This window comes from Daucus carota, chromosome 5 (genome assembly GCF_001625215.2).
Source record: "Daucus carota subsp. sativus chromosome 5, DH1 v3.0, whole genome shotgun sequence".
In the NCBI taxonomy this organism is placed as follows: Eukaryota; Viridiplantae; Streptophyta; class Magnoliopsida; order Apiales; family Apiaceae; genus Daucus; species Daucus carota.
The window spans coordinates 46,136,665-46,153,085 of record NC_030385.2 but is presented as its reverse complement, the minus strand read 5'-3'; the positions used below and the strand labels follow the sequence as shown (position 1 = coordinate 46,153,085).

The window sequence follows — 16,421 nt, the reverse complement described above, 5'->3', positions numbered from 1 at the left end:
CCAACATAATTTGTAGGCACAATAACTTGCATATCCAGCTCAAGAACGTAGCTTGAATCTGGTTCAATACAGCCCGGTAGAGAAGAGCAGAACCTTTATGAGAAGAAGACGACTGCATAGGAGTACAGAAGCCTTTATGTCCAGAGTACAATTCTGCTACAGAAATGTTTAGTTTTGTGCTGCGAAATAAGCCCTCGTTATAACTGAAATTTAAACTCAAACAACATTGTTTTACATAGAAAAAACTATAAAGGGAGCTGGTCCCTGACAAGCGATTGTTTATAACCATCTTTGAGCGTTTTTCATTGGCTGACGCCAAAAACTCTAGAAGGGGTGGCTAAAGCTCTGGAAGGGTGATGTAGACCCCTCTATTCACATAAAAAAAAAAAAATTAGGATTAGAGCTTCCAACGACGGGACCCAAAAATTGTACTATATATGCCGAAATGGCCATTTTTTTCTAGTACTATATTGTTTCTCCTTGCTAACATAAGAAGAAGAAATGGGAGCAGCTACTGCCACTTCCCTTCGCGTCTTTCTGTCACTTATTCTTTTATCGCTATTGCATACTCCCACCTTTGCTACGGAGAAGGTAAGCATCCTTATTAGCATCTAATCTGATGGCTATGTTTCTGTATTTGAATTGCTCCCTCATTATTAGTTTCAAAATTTCTTTGGCAGCACTCTTTTGTGGTGTACATGGGAGCTCATTCTCACGGCAAAAGTGTCTCGCCTGTTGATTATGATCGAGTGACTGAGTCACATTATATGTTTCTTCAGTCATTCTTGGCAGAGTAAAACCTCTAGTCAATTTTTTTTTGAAATTAACAGTTTTTTTTATATTGATAAGCAATCTTGACATGCTTGAAGTTGTTGAAAAATGTAGGACCGAAGAGGCCAAAGATTCCATCTTTTACTCGTATACAAGACACATTAATGGTTTTGCTGCAATGCTTGATGATGAAGCAGCAGCTCAGATAGCTAGTACTTCTGAAACCAAAATGCTTGTGTTCTGTTCTGATATCAATTTATTCGGATTTTAGCTTCTTTTTTTTAAAAAAATATTTATTTGTGCGATATGTCACTTATGCAGAGCATCCCAAAGTTGTCTCGGTTTTTCTGAACAAGGCAAGAAAATTACATACAACGAGGTCATGGGAATTCATGGGGCTCGAGGATGGTGGTGCAATCCTCCCCAGCTCGATCTGGCAAAAGGCCAGATTTGGTGAAGATGCTATCATTGGCAATCTAGATACCGGTTAGTTTCCTCTATTCTTATTGTTAGTGATCCGAAACATATTTGAAGTTCATACAAAGTTGCATCATTTTCTTAATTCCTACCCGAGTTGAATATCTTAAATTTGCTCTTTATCTGTAGACTAGATGAATTAGGGGTCATCGGTATAAGCAAATCTTAGGTACTTACGAAAATTTAGTCAAACGGATTATTAATTAGTCAATCTTGAACAGTTTTCTTCAATTTTTAAAATTTGGATCACTGGCTTCAGACGTAATATATTAAGGGTCTTGTGTGAAAAAATATTTTTAATCTGGCACAAAGTCCTCATATAATATTACTCGAGGATGCTTGGCTTATTCTACATAACCAATGTACTTCTTTTCTCGAGAAAATAGTTGCTGTTGAGCCAGTTGTTTTAAATATTGTTACAGATCCATCATATTGGTTGACTGGGATTTTGTGGGACTGAAGTTCCAATGCAGAGTATTTGCAGTATTAGTTTGTCAAGTGTTCCTTCCATTGGTGGCCTTGTTACTCATCGAACTCACATTTCATTCGGAGATCTATGGACAAAGTCACAAAACTACCCCTTATGATGATCAGTGTTTATCTAGCTTTCTTACTGTTGATTAGTAATCAGATTGTACTCCTCTCTGTCAGGCATCTGGAGCTTCACAGCAAATGCAGTTTGCATAAACTATCATTCAAATAATCTGAAGTTACATAAAAGCTTTGACAAACTAGTCCATTCTTTTTTACTCAAAAAGCTAGTGCAGCAGGAACTAATGTGTAATTAGCAATGAATTTACAATACAAATTTACATATGTCAGTTATCAGGTGCATTGTCAACTAACTCAGGCCTCACCTTTTATTAATTTATCGGAATTGGTCCAGGTGTTTGGCCAGAATCAATGAGCTTTAGTGATGAAGGACTAGGACCAGTTCCATCAAAGTGGAAAGGTATTTGCCAAAATGATGTTGATCCAGGCTTCCACTGCAACAGGTATAGTAATTTTATCCAATGTCATTCTACGTGTACCTTTGCACTATAGACACGAAGGATGGTGCCACACTATGTCTTATTAAACCTACCTTTGCCCTATATTGAAGGAAGCTAATTGGGGCAAGATATTTTAACAAAGGTTATGCTGCTTTAGTTGGATCTCTTGATCCATCCTACGACTCACCACGTGATACTGGAGGACATGGATCACATACCTTATCAACAGCTGGTGGAAGTTTTGTGCCTGGGGCAAATGTTTTTGGTTTTGGCAATGGGACAGCAAAAGGTGGATCACCAAAAGCACGAGTGGCTGCCTACAAAGTTTGCTGGCCCCCCAAGGGTGATAATGAATGCTGTGATGCAGATATATTAGCTGCGTTTGATGTTGCTATTGACGATGGTGTAGACGTGTTGTCTGTTTCACTGGGAAATGATGCTGTTGGGTTTTTTAATGATAGTGTTGCCATTGGTTCTTTTCATGCTGTGAAGCATGGTATATTTGTGGTCTGTTCAGCTGGAAACTCTGGACCAGATGCTGGTACTGTTGCAAATGTATCACCATGGCAATTTACGGTTGGAGCCAGCACCATGGATCGCCAGTTTCCTAGTTATGTCAGTCTTGGCAACAAGATGCAGATCAAGGTTAGTTGTCTAATCTTGGTCACATAATTTCATAAACTGTATCTCATTTTAGAGCAAAAGCTGATCTAACAATTCTCATATTTTAGGGGGAAAGCCTTTCAATAGATGCATTGCCAAGCAAGGAGTTCTATCCAGTTATTCTATCTAAAGATGCCAAAGCATCATATGCATCTGAAGAAGACGCGTAAGGACCCCAAGCTATTGGTATTTTGATTCTAATAATGCTTGATGCGTACAAGTTAAGCTAATGTAACAGCACCTTTGGTGATCTTTTCAATTCCTTCAGTGAGCATTGTAAATCTGGATCCCTGGATTCTAGTGAAGTGAAGGGAAAAATATTGGTGTGTCTTCGAGGTGATAATGGGAGGGTTGACAAGGGCAAACAAGCTCTTTCAGCAGGTGCCCTGGGAATGATTCTTGCTAACAATGACCTTACTGGAAATGAAATTGTCGCTGATCCTCACGTGCTACCTGTCTCACATATCACATACTCTGATGGCCTTGCGGTCTACCAATACATCCATTCAACCAAGTATCAAAACTAATAATTATTTGATTTATACAATTTTACGGGTACAGACATGCTATCCTGTTCTGAACTTTATCCGACATTCAACAGGTCTCCAGTGGCTTACTTAACCCGTCCAACAACTCAATTGGGTATCAAACCAGCTCCCCTAATGGCTGTTTTTTCATCAGCTGGACCAAACCCTGTAACTCCAGAGATCCTCAAGGTTTTGTTAGCATAGTTAATTATTACAGTAAATTTTACTATTGTTCTGAATTCTGATTACTATCTCAATCTAACTATATAATCTTTAATAAATGTGATCAGCCTGACATCACTGCACCAGGAGTGAGCATAATAGCTGCCTACAGACCGTTTCAAGATCCGCAATTTGACAAGAGCCAAGTTGTTTTCAATGCAATGTCAGGCACTTCCATGTCATGTCCTCATGTGTCTGGCATCGCTGGCCTGCTAAAAACCATTTATCCGACATGGAGTCCTGCTGCAATCAAATCTGCAATCATGACAACCGGTAAGCATAACCTAGTACTTGTTGCAATGTGCTGTTGTTTTTCTCCTGTGTTTTGCTAATAAATTCTTAAATTTTCAGCAAGAACACAAGATAACACTATACATGCAATGACCAATGTATCCCACTTAAAGGCAACGCCGTTCTCCTATGGAGCAGGACACGTGGAACCAAACCGCGCTATGGATCCTGGACTGGTTTACGACTTAACTGTAAACGATTACCTCACATTTCTATGTTCCCTTCATTACAACCAAAGCCAGATCACACTATTTTCAGAGGAGCCTTATACTTGCCCGAAACAAATTAGTCTGACAGACTTCAATTATCCTTCCATCACTGTCCCGAACCTCAATGGCTCGATCACAGTGACTAGAACAGTTAAGAATGTAGGTTCACCAGGTACGTACAAAGCACGTGTAATTAGGCCACCTGGAATAACAGCTTCAGTTGAACCACATAGCATGAGATTTGAGAGGGTAGGTGAAGAGAAGAGTTTTGAACTGACATTGAAGATCAAACAGAGAAATGCAGCTAAGGATTATGTGTTTGGAAAGCTGATATGGTCAGATGGTAAGCACTTTGTGAGGAGTCCCATTGTGGTTAAGGCAATATATGTCTAAATTTTTTTCTGGCAGGATGAAAAAAAGAAAATATATTTCTTTTGGATAATTATTATTAGTAGATATTCTCTAATGATTTCTCAATATATTCAACTCAACATGGAAGGTTGGCATTTTTCATATTCGTGTGCGTCCTCTAACCTAATTTAAGCCTAACTAAATGTGAATAGCTCAAGTGGTTTGAAGTTTATCTTCTGTCGTCCCAGGTTTTGGGTTCGACCCTGGCTCAAAAAAAAAAAAAAAAGTGAATCATTAGATTACCATAATATTTGTTATTAAGGATTTAAGGTGAAAACTAAACCTGTTATATTGAGACAGTTGCCTTCTCCTACGATTAATGATCGATTAATATTTGTTAACAAATCAACAAATAAGGCAGTTGATAATATACCCAGAATCTTATATTTGTTGGGGAAAAAACAAATCAACTAATTCTTAATATTAAAGACTTTGGAGAATGATTGACCTTTCCATATTTTAATTTCTAATTAACCGATGATTTTATTTTATCTGGTCAACATGTCATAAAAGTTGATTTCATCGGTGGATGAAAATATAGATAACCATCGAGTAATATGGTAATGCCAACTAGGCCATTGATTTAGTATATAAACAAACCAAATGTTAAACACAATGAGTTGAAGAATAGTTAACCAAGTTCACAAAGATGACTAGAATATTATGCTCAGAAAATGCTGGAGATTGTGCTGCAACATCAATGGGTTCATCAGGGCTGAGTTTTATATTTTTCGGGATTTTTGCGACAGTCTCGATAATTTCTATGATCATATTCGCATGTGGCGACTCTGGCGAACCGTCGGTAAAATCTCGTGCAGGCAAAGGAGGGTTCTTTAGACCGGTCGGGGGTGATGGCGGTGGGACTGGTAGCGACTGTGGTGGCGGTGGCTGTGGTGGTGGTGGTGGCGGCGGATGAAGTACTTTGATGGATGATTCTTTGATACCTCCTGCTTGTCCTCGTTTTTAGAAGGATGGCCATGACTCTATGTAATACTATGCGATTATTTTCTGGTATTTGATAATCGTAACGGTAGATATTTGTGGATTGCATTTATCGTTCTCGAAGTTTATACTAATATATGAATGATATGTAATAATTATTTAGATATATTATTCGTATCAAATTTAAATTCCAGAACAAACTGTCAAACTATTTTTTAGGTCTTGATCAGGTTCTAATTGTGTTAACTTATTACTGACTATCTGTTTCGATAAATTTTACACGAATATCCTACAGATTCAATTTAACCAGCTCGGCAAGAGACATACCCATAAACAATAACAAAGAAAAGATGACACCTATTCGAGGACCACATTCGGGGTATATTGTATTTGATTAATATATTAGAATTTCAATTTTAATTATTTGGAAAAGAATCTACAGTTTAAAATACAAGCAACCGACTTTTAAAAATATCCCGGTCAATACAGGTGGAAGGGCCCTGATTGAGGGAGCCAGGGAGGATAATATAAACAATGGTGGGGGAACATGGCAGCTGCGCCATTGATTTAGTATCTTAATAAAGCAACAACAAACTGTAGAGCTGAGGAACAGAGAAGAAAGACAACTAGCATGGCTAGACTCTTAAGTTTCGAAAATGGTTGGGATGACAGTGCAGCCTCAGCTGGTTCAGCAGGGCTCTTTTTTATGGTCTGCATGATTCTGATGACAGTCTCAGTCATCTCCATCATTATATTTGCATGTGGCGATTCTGGCGAAAAGACTTCAAAATCTCGTGCTGGCAAAGGAGGGTTTTTCGGCACTGTAGGTGCGGATGGTGGTGGTGGCTGTGGCAGTGGAGGTGGAGGTGGCGGCGGAGGTGGCTGAAGTTGGCAGTAGCAGATAGAACTAAATTTTCTCAGCTGGATATAATATCTGACAATTTTTTTTGTGTATTTTTTTTCTGAAGTATGAATATGTTTGACACATTGATAATAATGAAAAGAAAATTATATTTCTTTCTTTCATTGATATTGCAGTACAAGTATTACATAGGATGTTTCTTGACACTATTAACAGCTCTTATGTGCGACTAATTACAACAAAAAATAGCGATACTTAGCTTGGGTTGGGTGAAAGAAAGTAACCTCGAAGAACTTCCTAGAAGTATGTATCAGTTGCATTTGTTGTATCCCTGCACAGAATGGAGCGCGCTTCACATATTGATCGAGGAGTCTCCATATCTTTGTCTTTCAATGCATTCCCTTGCAGTCGTTGCATCTGTGATGCAAATGTGTCATCCAGAATCTGCAAAAATATTTTAACATAAATTGGGCATGTTTTGACAGAAGAAACTAGTAAATCCAAGTTGGTATGATTTCCTGATGCAGATTGATAATTTAAAGTAAGCACTTACCCCTAGAGCATGATATGATCCTCTATACCACACTCGGTTTTCTTTACGCACCTCCAAGAACTTAAGTACAATCTATTCCAGGGCAATAAATTGGCATCAGCGAACTTTCTATAAACATACATTTGACAGGATGTAAGTGCTGACAATATGCATATATTGTGTACCTGTCCCATCCTATCCCAAAAGCCACGACAGGTTGCAATGAATATTGGACTGGTAAAGACCTCATGCAAGTTAGAAATGGAGTCAATAACTTGAGAAATCAACATTTGCATCCTTTCTCGTATTTCAGCCTCTCCATCTGCTTCCTTTGTCTCTTCCAGAATCCTTTGCAGCCGTGTGCTCCGATTAGCCTGCACCTGTATCAAATTGCATACAAATTCTAATCAATGGAGCGTAGAAGCATACAAATTCTAATTAATGGAGTGTACAAGAATAAGACATGCTGCAAACAGAGTGCCAAATCCCTGCTACCTTTATGATGACCAACTACAGCATAATACAGTTTACAATTATTGTCATAATTCGCATAACTGTTAAATCAGTTCTGCAATTCTCATTATTTGTACCAACTACAGAACAACATTTGCAATAAACAATACTAATGACAATTATGGTGTTATTTCCAGCCTTTTATAGCAAATTCACCAATTCTGTTAATGCCGTGAGGTCTTCGACTCATGATACTACAAACTCGACATGTCTCATGCAAACTTGGGAAACTGATTTTAGAGCTTACATTAGCAACAAGCTTCACTACAATTGCCTGTGTGTAATTTTTGTATTTGGTCCTCAGCAAAACAGTAATCTCATTCATCTGTTCCCCAAAATTGGACTTCTTGTCTCCACCAACCGGAAGATAAGATGCCCAAGTCTTTAACTTGTCCTCAACTTTACAATGTAAAACATCAAGGATTCTTTTGATGGTGTTTAGAAAAGTTCCCAACTGCCAACATAGTGAAAAATATCAATATATATATGGGGGGAGAGGAGAGAGAGACAGGGAGAGGGGAAGGGGGAAGGGGGGGGGGGGGGGGGGGGGAGAGTTTATTGTGACTAGAATTTTTGCGTTTTGGGATTTTTCCCTTAGCCGCCACTTTAGGTGTGCATTATGAACTCTCCTCTATATAACATGTTGTAGTATTCTCTAATAGGATCGGGAATACTTGGTTCAGTAAGCTCACTTGACTAGGAAGCGCATAAACTGTTGTTGATTGTCTTCTTGTCAGTTTCTGAACTTGAATACCAAGCCTCTTGGGAATGCTGTCTTTCAGTGGAGTCAATACATCGCTGTACTGTTTTTCCAATGCTTTTATGATTGCTCTTTCAACATTTGCAATTGCCTTATATATTTAACATGAGAAGAAAGAACGTTAGATCTATTTTCACATACACATGGGTTAATAACAAACATGCTCTGCATGTGCGGTCATGTGCGGGAGCATGTAATCTTTGGTAAAAGTAATAAAGATGCATAAAAACTCACATTCTCTAAAACCAAAGTGTATTGAGGCCACCTGGTGATCACCACTTCATACTCGATCAACATTTCTCTGATTCTTTCATAGATTTCCTCAGGAAAGGGTGACGTAGAATAGTTTGTAATTACACCAGACCACGACACCTGCAATATTTTTTCTTTCAGATATTAGTACCAAAATGATACTTGAGTATATGTTGCTTTAGCTTAACTGCATATATTGCTCAAAAGACCAACCTTTTCTGCCTTACAATACTCCAGTAAGTTGAGTTGCATATCTTGTACCCACACCATTATGTAGTTGTGGTACAAATTCCTTGAATCCACACCACCAGGCACTGGACTAAAGCGCAAAAAAAATATTTAGGAAGAAAGAACAAGTAGAAAAAAGTGACAGGGGTTTGAAACTAATAATGAAAACGCAACCTTTTGCTTTACTTGCATGTCTCTGAGCATTATCAAGAATTAAAAAAAAAAAAATTAAAGAAAATGTTTAACAGACCTGATATTCCACAACTCCAGGTTTCTTTCGAAATCAGCAGTTGCTATCAAAAGTTCATTTACATGAGGATTTGGACTAGAGGGAGGCCATGCAGCGAGAAAAACTGTAAGCCTTTTACACAACTCAGAGCTATAAACTGCAGCTGTGATGCTTGAAAGGTCAATTGAACTGTAGAAGAAGAAAAATGTGGGGTCAGAAAGCTATACTTATATACAAGGCCATGAATATAATATTATCAATCATTTTGTTTTTAACTGAAAAGCCCAAAAATATATGACGTGAACTCAGTTTGTGAACATAATCTGCAAAGTCTTACTTAAAGCCAATGCCACAACTGTAAGTGTACCTTGGGAGTATATGCTCATTGTGAATCTTAATATCTGCCTGTATTTCGTTGCTCAAGTCTATGCAAAGCTTCTTTATCTTCAAATATGCCGTTGAACTGGTAAAAGAATCCATAAGAAAACCATCTGAGTTGCTCGAGACAAATTCATCTGTTTCAACCATGTGCTTTTTACACCTCTTTGCTGCCGCTGTCTGTTTAGATAAGCACAGCTTAGGTTAAAATATGGCATCTAATTTGAAAGTACTGATTAAAAAAAAGGTAGTATGTTATCCAAAGCTTTGATAAAACTCTGGCATCTAGAATTAGCAACTATTGATTAAAAAAATGTAATGCCTTATCAATTACCTTAATATAGTTTCTTAACACCATTTGTGCATCTTGAGCAAGTATATCATGAATAATTGTATATACTTGCACAGCAGGAGCTAGAGCCGGTGCAGCAGCCTCTGGTAATGGGCCCAAAAGATCTGACAGTCCGGTTGGAGAGTTCTCATCCAACGACTTGTAGTTCTCAAATATGTTTGCCAAAAGGCTCTCGACTTGAGTTTCACAATCCAACAACATACTTTTCTGTGACACAATAAAACAGATCTGGAGTGAGCACTGATAGTAACAAAAGCATATAACAGGAGTAGACATGACATGAGCATAAAATGTTTTCTTCTTTTCCCAATAAACCTTTCATGTCCACAATACTGCTCATTGTTTACTTTTTGATGAAGTGAGTACATATTCATAAAATACAGAGTTTTCTTCATCACCAAAGCAGAGAGCTCTTGTCCGTTAATTCTCAGACAGCGGGATTTTGTGTTTTTTTATCTTCTCTGGTCACTTGTCAATTTGTATATTTTATGCTTATATATAAATATAACCTTTTTTACACTTGTTTCTTTAACATGTACAAAGAAAAACTATGATTTAACCACATGGCATGAACTTGGTCTTTAAGGTACATTAATTAGTATTTAAGAAAAGTTCTCTATTAAGATTTTGACAGGAAGAACAGATTCACTTCATGGGTATCTTAGACATACCTCTTGCCTAGTTAATCTTTTTTCACCCCTCGTCTTTATAACAGGTACAAGAAATTGATATATCAGCTCCAAGCAGTCTTTCTTTGGAGTAGCAACATTCATAACATGTGAAAGATATCTGTACAATTCAGAGAAAAAACCCAAATTTATTTCAAGACTTGCAAGGAAAGAAAATATCACAATTTATAATTACAAAAGGACTTGCATTCTACTACCTGAGCTTAGTGTATGAATCAGAAACTCCATAATAGTCTGCAAATTCAGACAGGAGCCATTTCCATGGTCCGTCTATCCATAAATTTTGTGCATGAAAATTTTGTGCTCGCATGGCAGACTCCAGCAATATATCATATGCAAGGGTTTCCACTATAGGTCCATTCTGTCCAAGTTGGAAGAGAATCAATAATTACAAACACAAGCTACAACACTAAAAAAAGGTGTGCATAAAGCTTGCACACTGTCTTTATAAGGACCGTGAGTATAATCCTGAATATACCTGATAGTTGAATTTATATGCATTCACCTGGTATTTACTGTAATATTCATATAGTATGTAATAATGCCGGGCTTTGAATGTTTTAACTGTTATATGATTTGAAAAAAAACTTGCGAAGTGGTTCATTTGATTTTTATAACAATGAGCACAAAAGACCAAAATAATATTTGAGTAATAGTAAATGAAAAATTACTGACCAAATGAACAGATATGTAGTAGAAAATAGAAAAAAAACTAAAGATCCGCATGTGTAAGTAATGAACGATACACAAGTAACATGTAAGGACTGTCCGTTTTGCAAGTACATAAAATGTAATTTTGACATGCAAAACATAGATCAAGTTTCTCGAGAAAATGCTTGATCCTCTAACAGCTATAATAATGATGACATGGTCTTTTCTTCTATCACTCTGTTGAACACATATCAACAAGAAAGGAGTGTGTTGAGAATTGAGATTACCTTCATGTGGCTGTCATCATATGTAATAGTTTCATAAACGGACAGCTGAATCTTCCCAACACACTCATGATCGTCATGATATATAGGCCACCATTTCATCCTATCATTCTGTATCATTTTGATGTTTGCCATTAGTTTAAAATTATGAGCACGCTGAATACTTACGACTGAAACATATATATATGTTACATACAGGATTTTCAATCAAAGATGAAATTGGTATGGTAGCTCGACCCTGGACAGTTTTCTTTAAATCTTGTACTTCGAGTATAAGAGCATCTCCTTGGCTTTCTGGAAAGCTGAAATCACACACATATTGTAATTAACACTGATGTTAAGGCACCATTAGTAAAGTGTGCATATTTTTGTTAGAGACCTATAATTACCAACCACACATATGCCATCAAATTTTTTTTGCAGGAAGCAGCAAGCTTCTACGAAACCTGAATATACAACTTTGCAGGGCAACTAGTTTAACATGTACCGACTTGAGTCCGTACATATTCATATATATCATATTATATCCTTATAATATAATAAGAGTAATGAGGATACTTTGATTGTTTGGTATGGTACCACATAATAAATACGAACCGTTAGATCTTATTGTTTAATAAACGGTTAGGATTACGTAATAATAAGAAAATATTTATCTATAACATTTAAATATAAACTATAAATGATACTTTCAATGTTCTAAATCCATTAGAAATAAGAAATAGGTTTTGAAAACAGAGTATGTGGTTACATGTTCTTTTTATGTTCTAAAGGGGGGTTTGTAAAAACCATATAGAAGTAGGTTTTGTAATTAGAATGCAACTTCTATCTATTCTTTTTATGTTCTCAACTAAAGTAAAGGGAGGTTTTGTAAATGGAATATGATACTTTTTATAAAATTCGTAATTATTTTTCCTACTTCCTATTTTCTGTCCTAATTCATAAATTATTGTTTTATCATCACTGATTTTTTTTACTTTAACTAAAATGCAAATCTTGTCTTTAATCATTGTATAAATCAGCATATAAAACATTAGTATTATAATTAATACAAATATATATGTATTTTTTAATCCATACATCATACGAGTTATTAGGATAAACTTATATTTTCAAAGATATCCATGCATGGCACGGGTCATAAGCTAGTGTATACACACACACACACACACACACACACAAATGATTTCATGATGTTGGAAATCAAAAAAGTAATTGCCTTTTTCTACTAATTTACAAATTCTTTTTCAATTTCTCTGCAGCAATTCAAGAGATAAATTAGCAACTTACAATTCGTGGTAATCCCCGGTTCCAGGCCTCAAGGTAAAGTCTTGCACAGAATCATCTTTCCCATCTTCCAGAGAGCTTTTCAGATAAAAAGAACACTTCCATAGCTCTGCCAATGACAAATTATATACTATATTATTTCAGAAACAAGGTACTCATGAAAAGAGTGACAATCCCAAAACAATGTAAGTTATATAAATTCCTTGCAGTGTATGGCTGACAACTTCAGAACCTTGAAGTTTGAACATGAAAATAATTCTTGTAAGAACCTGAGCTGAGTCCCCCCCCCCCCCCCCCCTCTCCCCCCCCTCTCTATCTTGAGGGAAAAAACTCAACTGGAGTATCGAGCTCGTCATCTATTTTGATCTCATTTTTTTCCCACACCTCCCTCAGCTATATGGTTTGTCGTCCATGTATCATAGATATTTATTTCAACGCTAAAAACTTGTGGGCTAGAGAAACAAGAACCTTCAGATGTCAGATTAGACGAGGCTTGTCTTAGAGAAGTGATGCTGTTTTTCACCAGTGATGAAACATGCCGGACATACTCTGCTCCCACTTGCATATACATTGCACCTCGTAGAGAGTTCGTGCTCTTGAGTTTTCGCCTCGGTATTATTCTTAGCTTCCTCACTGCCAGAGTCAAGAAAACAAATGAGCCATTCACAAATTACATGTCTGATTTGCAATAATCTACAAATCAGGTTTCCTGTATTCACCAGCCTATGAACTCAAACATAATAAAGTGGCATCAGATGTAGTTGTAGATACTAATGCAACATATCGCAAAAGCACCAAAGCTCAAATCTAGCTAACGACACATTTATAGATATGTTTAGAATTCTTTAAGCATGCGGAACAAATTGAGTTTTATTTTATCATAATATATATAACTTGCTTTAAATGTGGTCTAAATGATGCAGCAATGAGAGTGCAATGATATATACTCAATCTAGAAACTTTAAAACTGATATACATAAATTTATTTGAAGGAAGATTGTAAACACAATCATATATGATATGACTTCAATGTCAAATGATAGTGACTTTAAACATAAACTATTTAAACAGGCATAGTTCTTCTGGGATTATTTACACTTTGAATGCACAAAGAGCAAGCTCAGAACTATTTAAGCATTTACAATATATTTTCAGGAAATTAGCACTGTGTGAACTGCATTAAACTAATTAACAATCCATACCTTCAACTCTGATCTTCCCTATCGTTTTCTTCACTTTTGAGGGGCATGCCATGTCTGCAGTGTTGGCACTACCTTTTCCTGTTGATTGGGCACCTCGAGGTTGCAAGAGTAATGTGTGTAATCTATTACATAAATAAAAAACATACATAATGAGATGGTGTACGAGCAACATATATAGACTCATTAAAAACATAAAGAAAAAGGCATAGCCATCAAACATAATAATTTATCAACTATACCCAAAAGCATTGCGGAGCAACAAGCACTCATCACGGAGAAACTCCGGTGCCTCCATGCAACCTCTGGTCCATGCATTTAGGCATAGACGAAAACAAGCATCATAGGCAACTAGGGACTGCCATGCATTCTGACCACTGTGAGAGTAGAGACATGTCAGCAGAACTCATAAAAAAGATTGAAAGAGTTAAAGTACTGATTCAAGTGCCTTGTGTATGTGAAAAAAACCTTGACAAGTAGAGAATCTAAAATTATCGTTGTGCGATATATGTATCTCACTAAAGAATTGGAAAGAATATAATTCATATCTTGGGCCTCTTGGCTCAAACACAGACTACGAACAAAATCTAATAGCGGTCAGCCTTTCGTGCGTGTAAAATTATGTCAATTTTTTATATGCAAATTTACATATGCAAAGCAGGAGCATCTCTACTGAAATTTGCAGCATCACCAAATGGGGATGGGTCAAATAATGAACTACACTTTTTAAAGAAGGTGTATACTTGTTGCGAGGTAACAATAAAGTAGGGGTAGGATGAGTAAACCTTGTGCTGTAATAGACTGATTGATTAACTGGATCCATTTGGCAATTCGAAACTGGTACTGCTGTGTCTTTAAGCACGCCACTATTCCCACTGCATCAAATAGTGATACTTATATGAAAGAAACAAGAGAAGCATATGTTTTATACAAAAAAATTAATTGATATTGCAAAATATTGTACCTTTCACCAGGATCACATCTTGAATCTAGTTCTTTTTTATCTGAATTTAATGCATGGCTTTTAGTTAATTCCTCTGCTATGTGTATATGATGGACTGTTCCACTTTCCATTTCCGAGTTACTATCATCTCGCCCCATATCCATAAAGGGAGGTGCACTTGGAGTCCCCAGATCAGCTCCACCAACTGGTGTACCCTGCATGTTCCATACCAACGAAAAATTCATTAGCCCCAAAGTCTTAACAAACAATCAGTACTAGCATAGTTCGAATTCTTACATAAGCACTATGAAACTGCACGCTATCGCGAAGCCTATAGCTGCTGCCAGAAGTTGCACTCTGAGCCCCTTCTCCTCTAAAACACTTGCGATTTTCCGGAACCTGTATCCTCAAATTCTCCTGTAAGAACCCCCTATTCAAATTCAAACCAGTATTAACCTTAACCCCTTCTGTACTTGCTTTCAATCCACAAATTCCCTCCTCATAATGCTCCACACTCGCCCCTCCAAATTCATCATCCTCCGAAAAATTCTCATCAAAATCATCCGCAACAGAAGCTACGCTTTCCCCATAATTCTCCTCATAATCAAAATCATCCTCATCACTACTCTCAAGATTAAGCTTAACTTGACTTCCCAAAAGACCCGAGTGAAATTTAAGCGGAGGAAGAACATGGGTCGATTTGTAAGTACTAGAATTAAACCCTAATGGAGATTTCGGAAGATCGAAATCATGATTACTCTTTTCAGACAATGGTGATCTCGCCTCACTTTCTTTATTACCTGATTGCTGTTAACCAAAAACACAAAAACAAATAAGCAATTCTAAACCGTAGCAAAATATAATAATTGGGTTATATATATCACTACCGTGTGTGAAAAAAAATACATAATCAAATTCAAAACCCTAGCAAAAAAGAAGAAGCAATTGGGGTTTTCTTTTGTGTGTGTAATTAGTTGATAGTATTTAATACTGGGTGTATAAACAAAGAAGTACCTGCTTGACCCAGCTAAGAGCGCTTTCGTCTAGCCCTTCTGTGAACATTTTTCAGCTTGTTTTTGTATATATGAACAGAGAGGGAGAGAGAGAGAGAGAGAGAGAGATGATGAACTGGGAAGATTATACACAGACTATTCTTTATGTACGAGAGAGATAGAGAGGGCGAGCCAGAGAGAGGGGGGAAATAGGCGCCGGAGAACGAGAGAAGAGAGCGTTTGTTGTTCCAACGGCTAGTAGCGTCTATTTCAAATTAGGCAACTTTCAAGTACGGTTTAATTAATTAAGACAGCTGTTCAACATTCTACGCGATCTGCAAGTAGATTGCATGATCAAATAATTATATTTATTCTGTAAGATTTTATTATCGTTATTTATAACGTAATTAAATAACAGCATTAAGGTGCTTTCAAAAAAAAAAATAACAACATTAGGGATCGGTTATTATATGTTTTAGAAAATTAAATGTATGAGATATTAATTATTATTTTTGAGTTTAATAGAAGCAGTAAATAAAAATAAATAATAAAGTTGACCACAAGATAAAATGTATAAAAATATATCATTTGAATAACAAAATCTTGATTAAACAAAAAATTCATTTATATATAATTTAATTTATATTTATATTTTTATCATGGCTCACTATCACCCGTCGATTCAATTCGATATACTGAGTGAAGTTTAGAAATAAATAATTAATATGAAATGATCCTTAATTAAAATTCAATTTCCATATTTTA

The 16,421-nt window shown here is 36.5% G+C and overlaps 2 protein-coding genes across 3 annotated transcripts; one reads left to right on the top strand and one right to left on the bottom strand.

Annotated features, from left to right (window-relative positions):
- The first annotated feature begins 163 nt into the window (after positions 1-163).
- Positions 164-4,676, top strand: LOC108222242 (subtilisin-like protease SBT5.3). Its single transcript, XM_017396160.2, has 11 exons — positions 164-591; positions 681-793; positions 886-983; positions 1,093-1,257; positions 2,135-2,243; positions 2,351-2,885; positions 2,972-3,069; positions 3,172-3,417; positions 3,505-3,619; positions 3,721-3,925; positions 4,004-4,676. Exons 1-11 carry the CDS (start codon positions 502-504, stop codon positions 4,543-4,545), a joined length of 2,316 nt encoding a protein of 771 aa, XP_017251649.2. The 5' UTR covers positions 164-501; the 3' UTR covers positions 4,546-4,676.
- A 1,820-nt stretch (positions 4,677-6,496) lies between these two features.
- On the bottom strand, positions 6,497-15,905 carry LOC108219853 (uncharacterized). 2 transcript variants are annotated; one of them, XM_064094383.1, is made up of 22 exons: positions 15,679-15,905; positions 14,962-15,471; positions 14,686-14,879; positions 14,507-14,596; positions 13,964-14,098; positions 13,725-13,846; positions 12,991-13,155; positions 12,526-12,631; positions 11,432-11,537; positions 11,239-11,346; positions 10,498-10,661; positions 10,283-10,400; positions 9,594-9,818; positions 9,249-9,439; positions 8,903-9,070; positions 8,638-8,743; positions 8,407-8,544; positions 8,105-8,263; positions 7,660-7,866; positions 7,085-7,273; positions 6,921-6,992; positions 6,497-6,811 (listed from the first exon to the last, which is right to left on the bottom strand). In XM_064094383.1, the coding sequence occupies exons 1-22, from the start codon at positions 15,724-15,726 to the stop codon at positions 6,665-6,667; spliced, it is 3,468 nt and encodes a 1,155-aa protein (XP_063950453.1). In that variant the 5' UTR covers positions 15,727-15,905; the 3' UTR covers positions 6,497-6,664. The 2 variants fall into 2 exon arrangements, with proteins under 2 accessions (XP_063950453.1, XP_017248890.1); XM_017393401.2 differs by having other exon boundaries at positions 7,085-7,279; positions 15,679-15,903.
- Between the last annotated feature and the right edge of the window lie 516 nt (positions 15,906-16,421).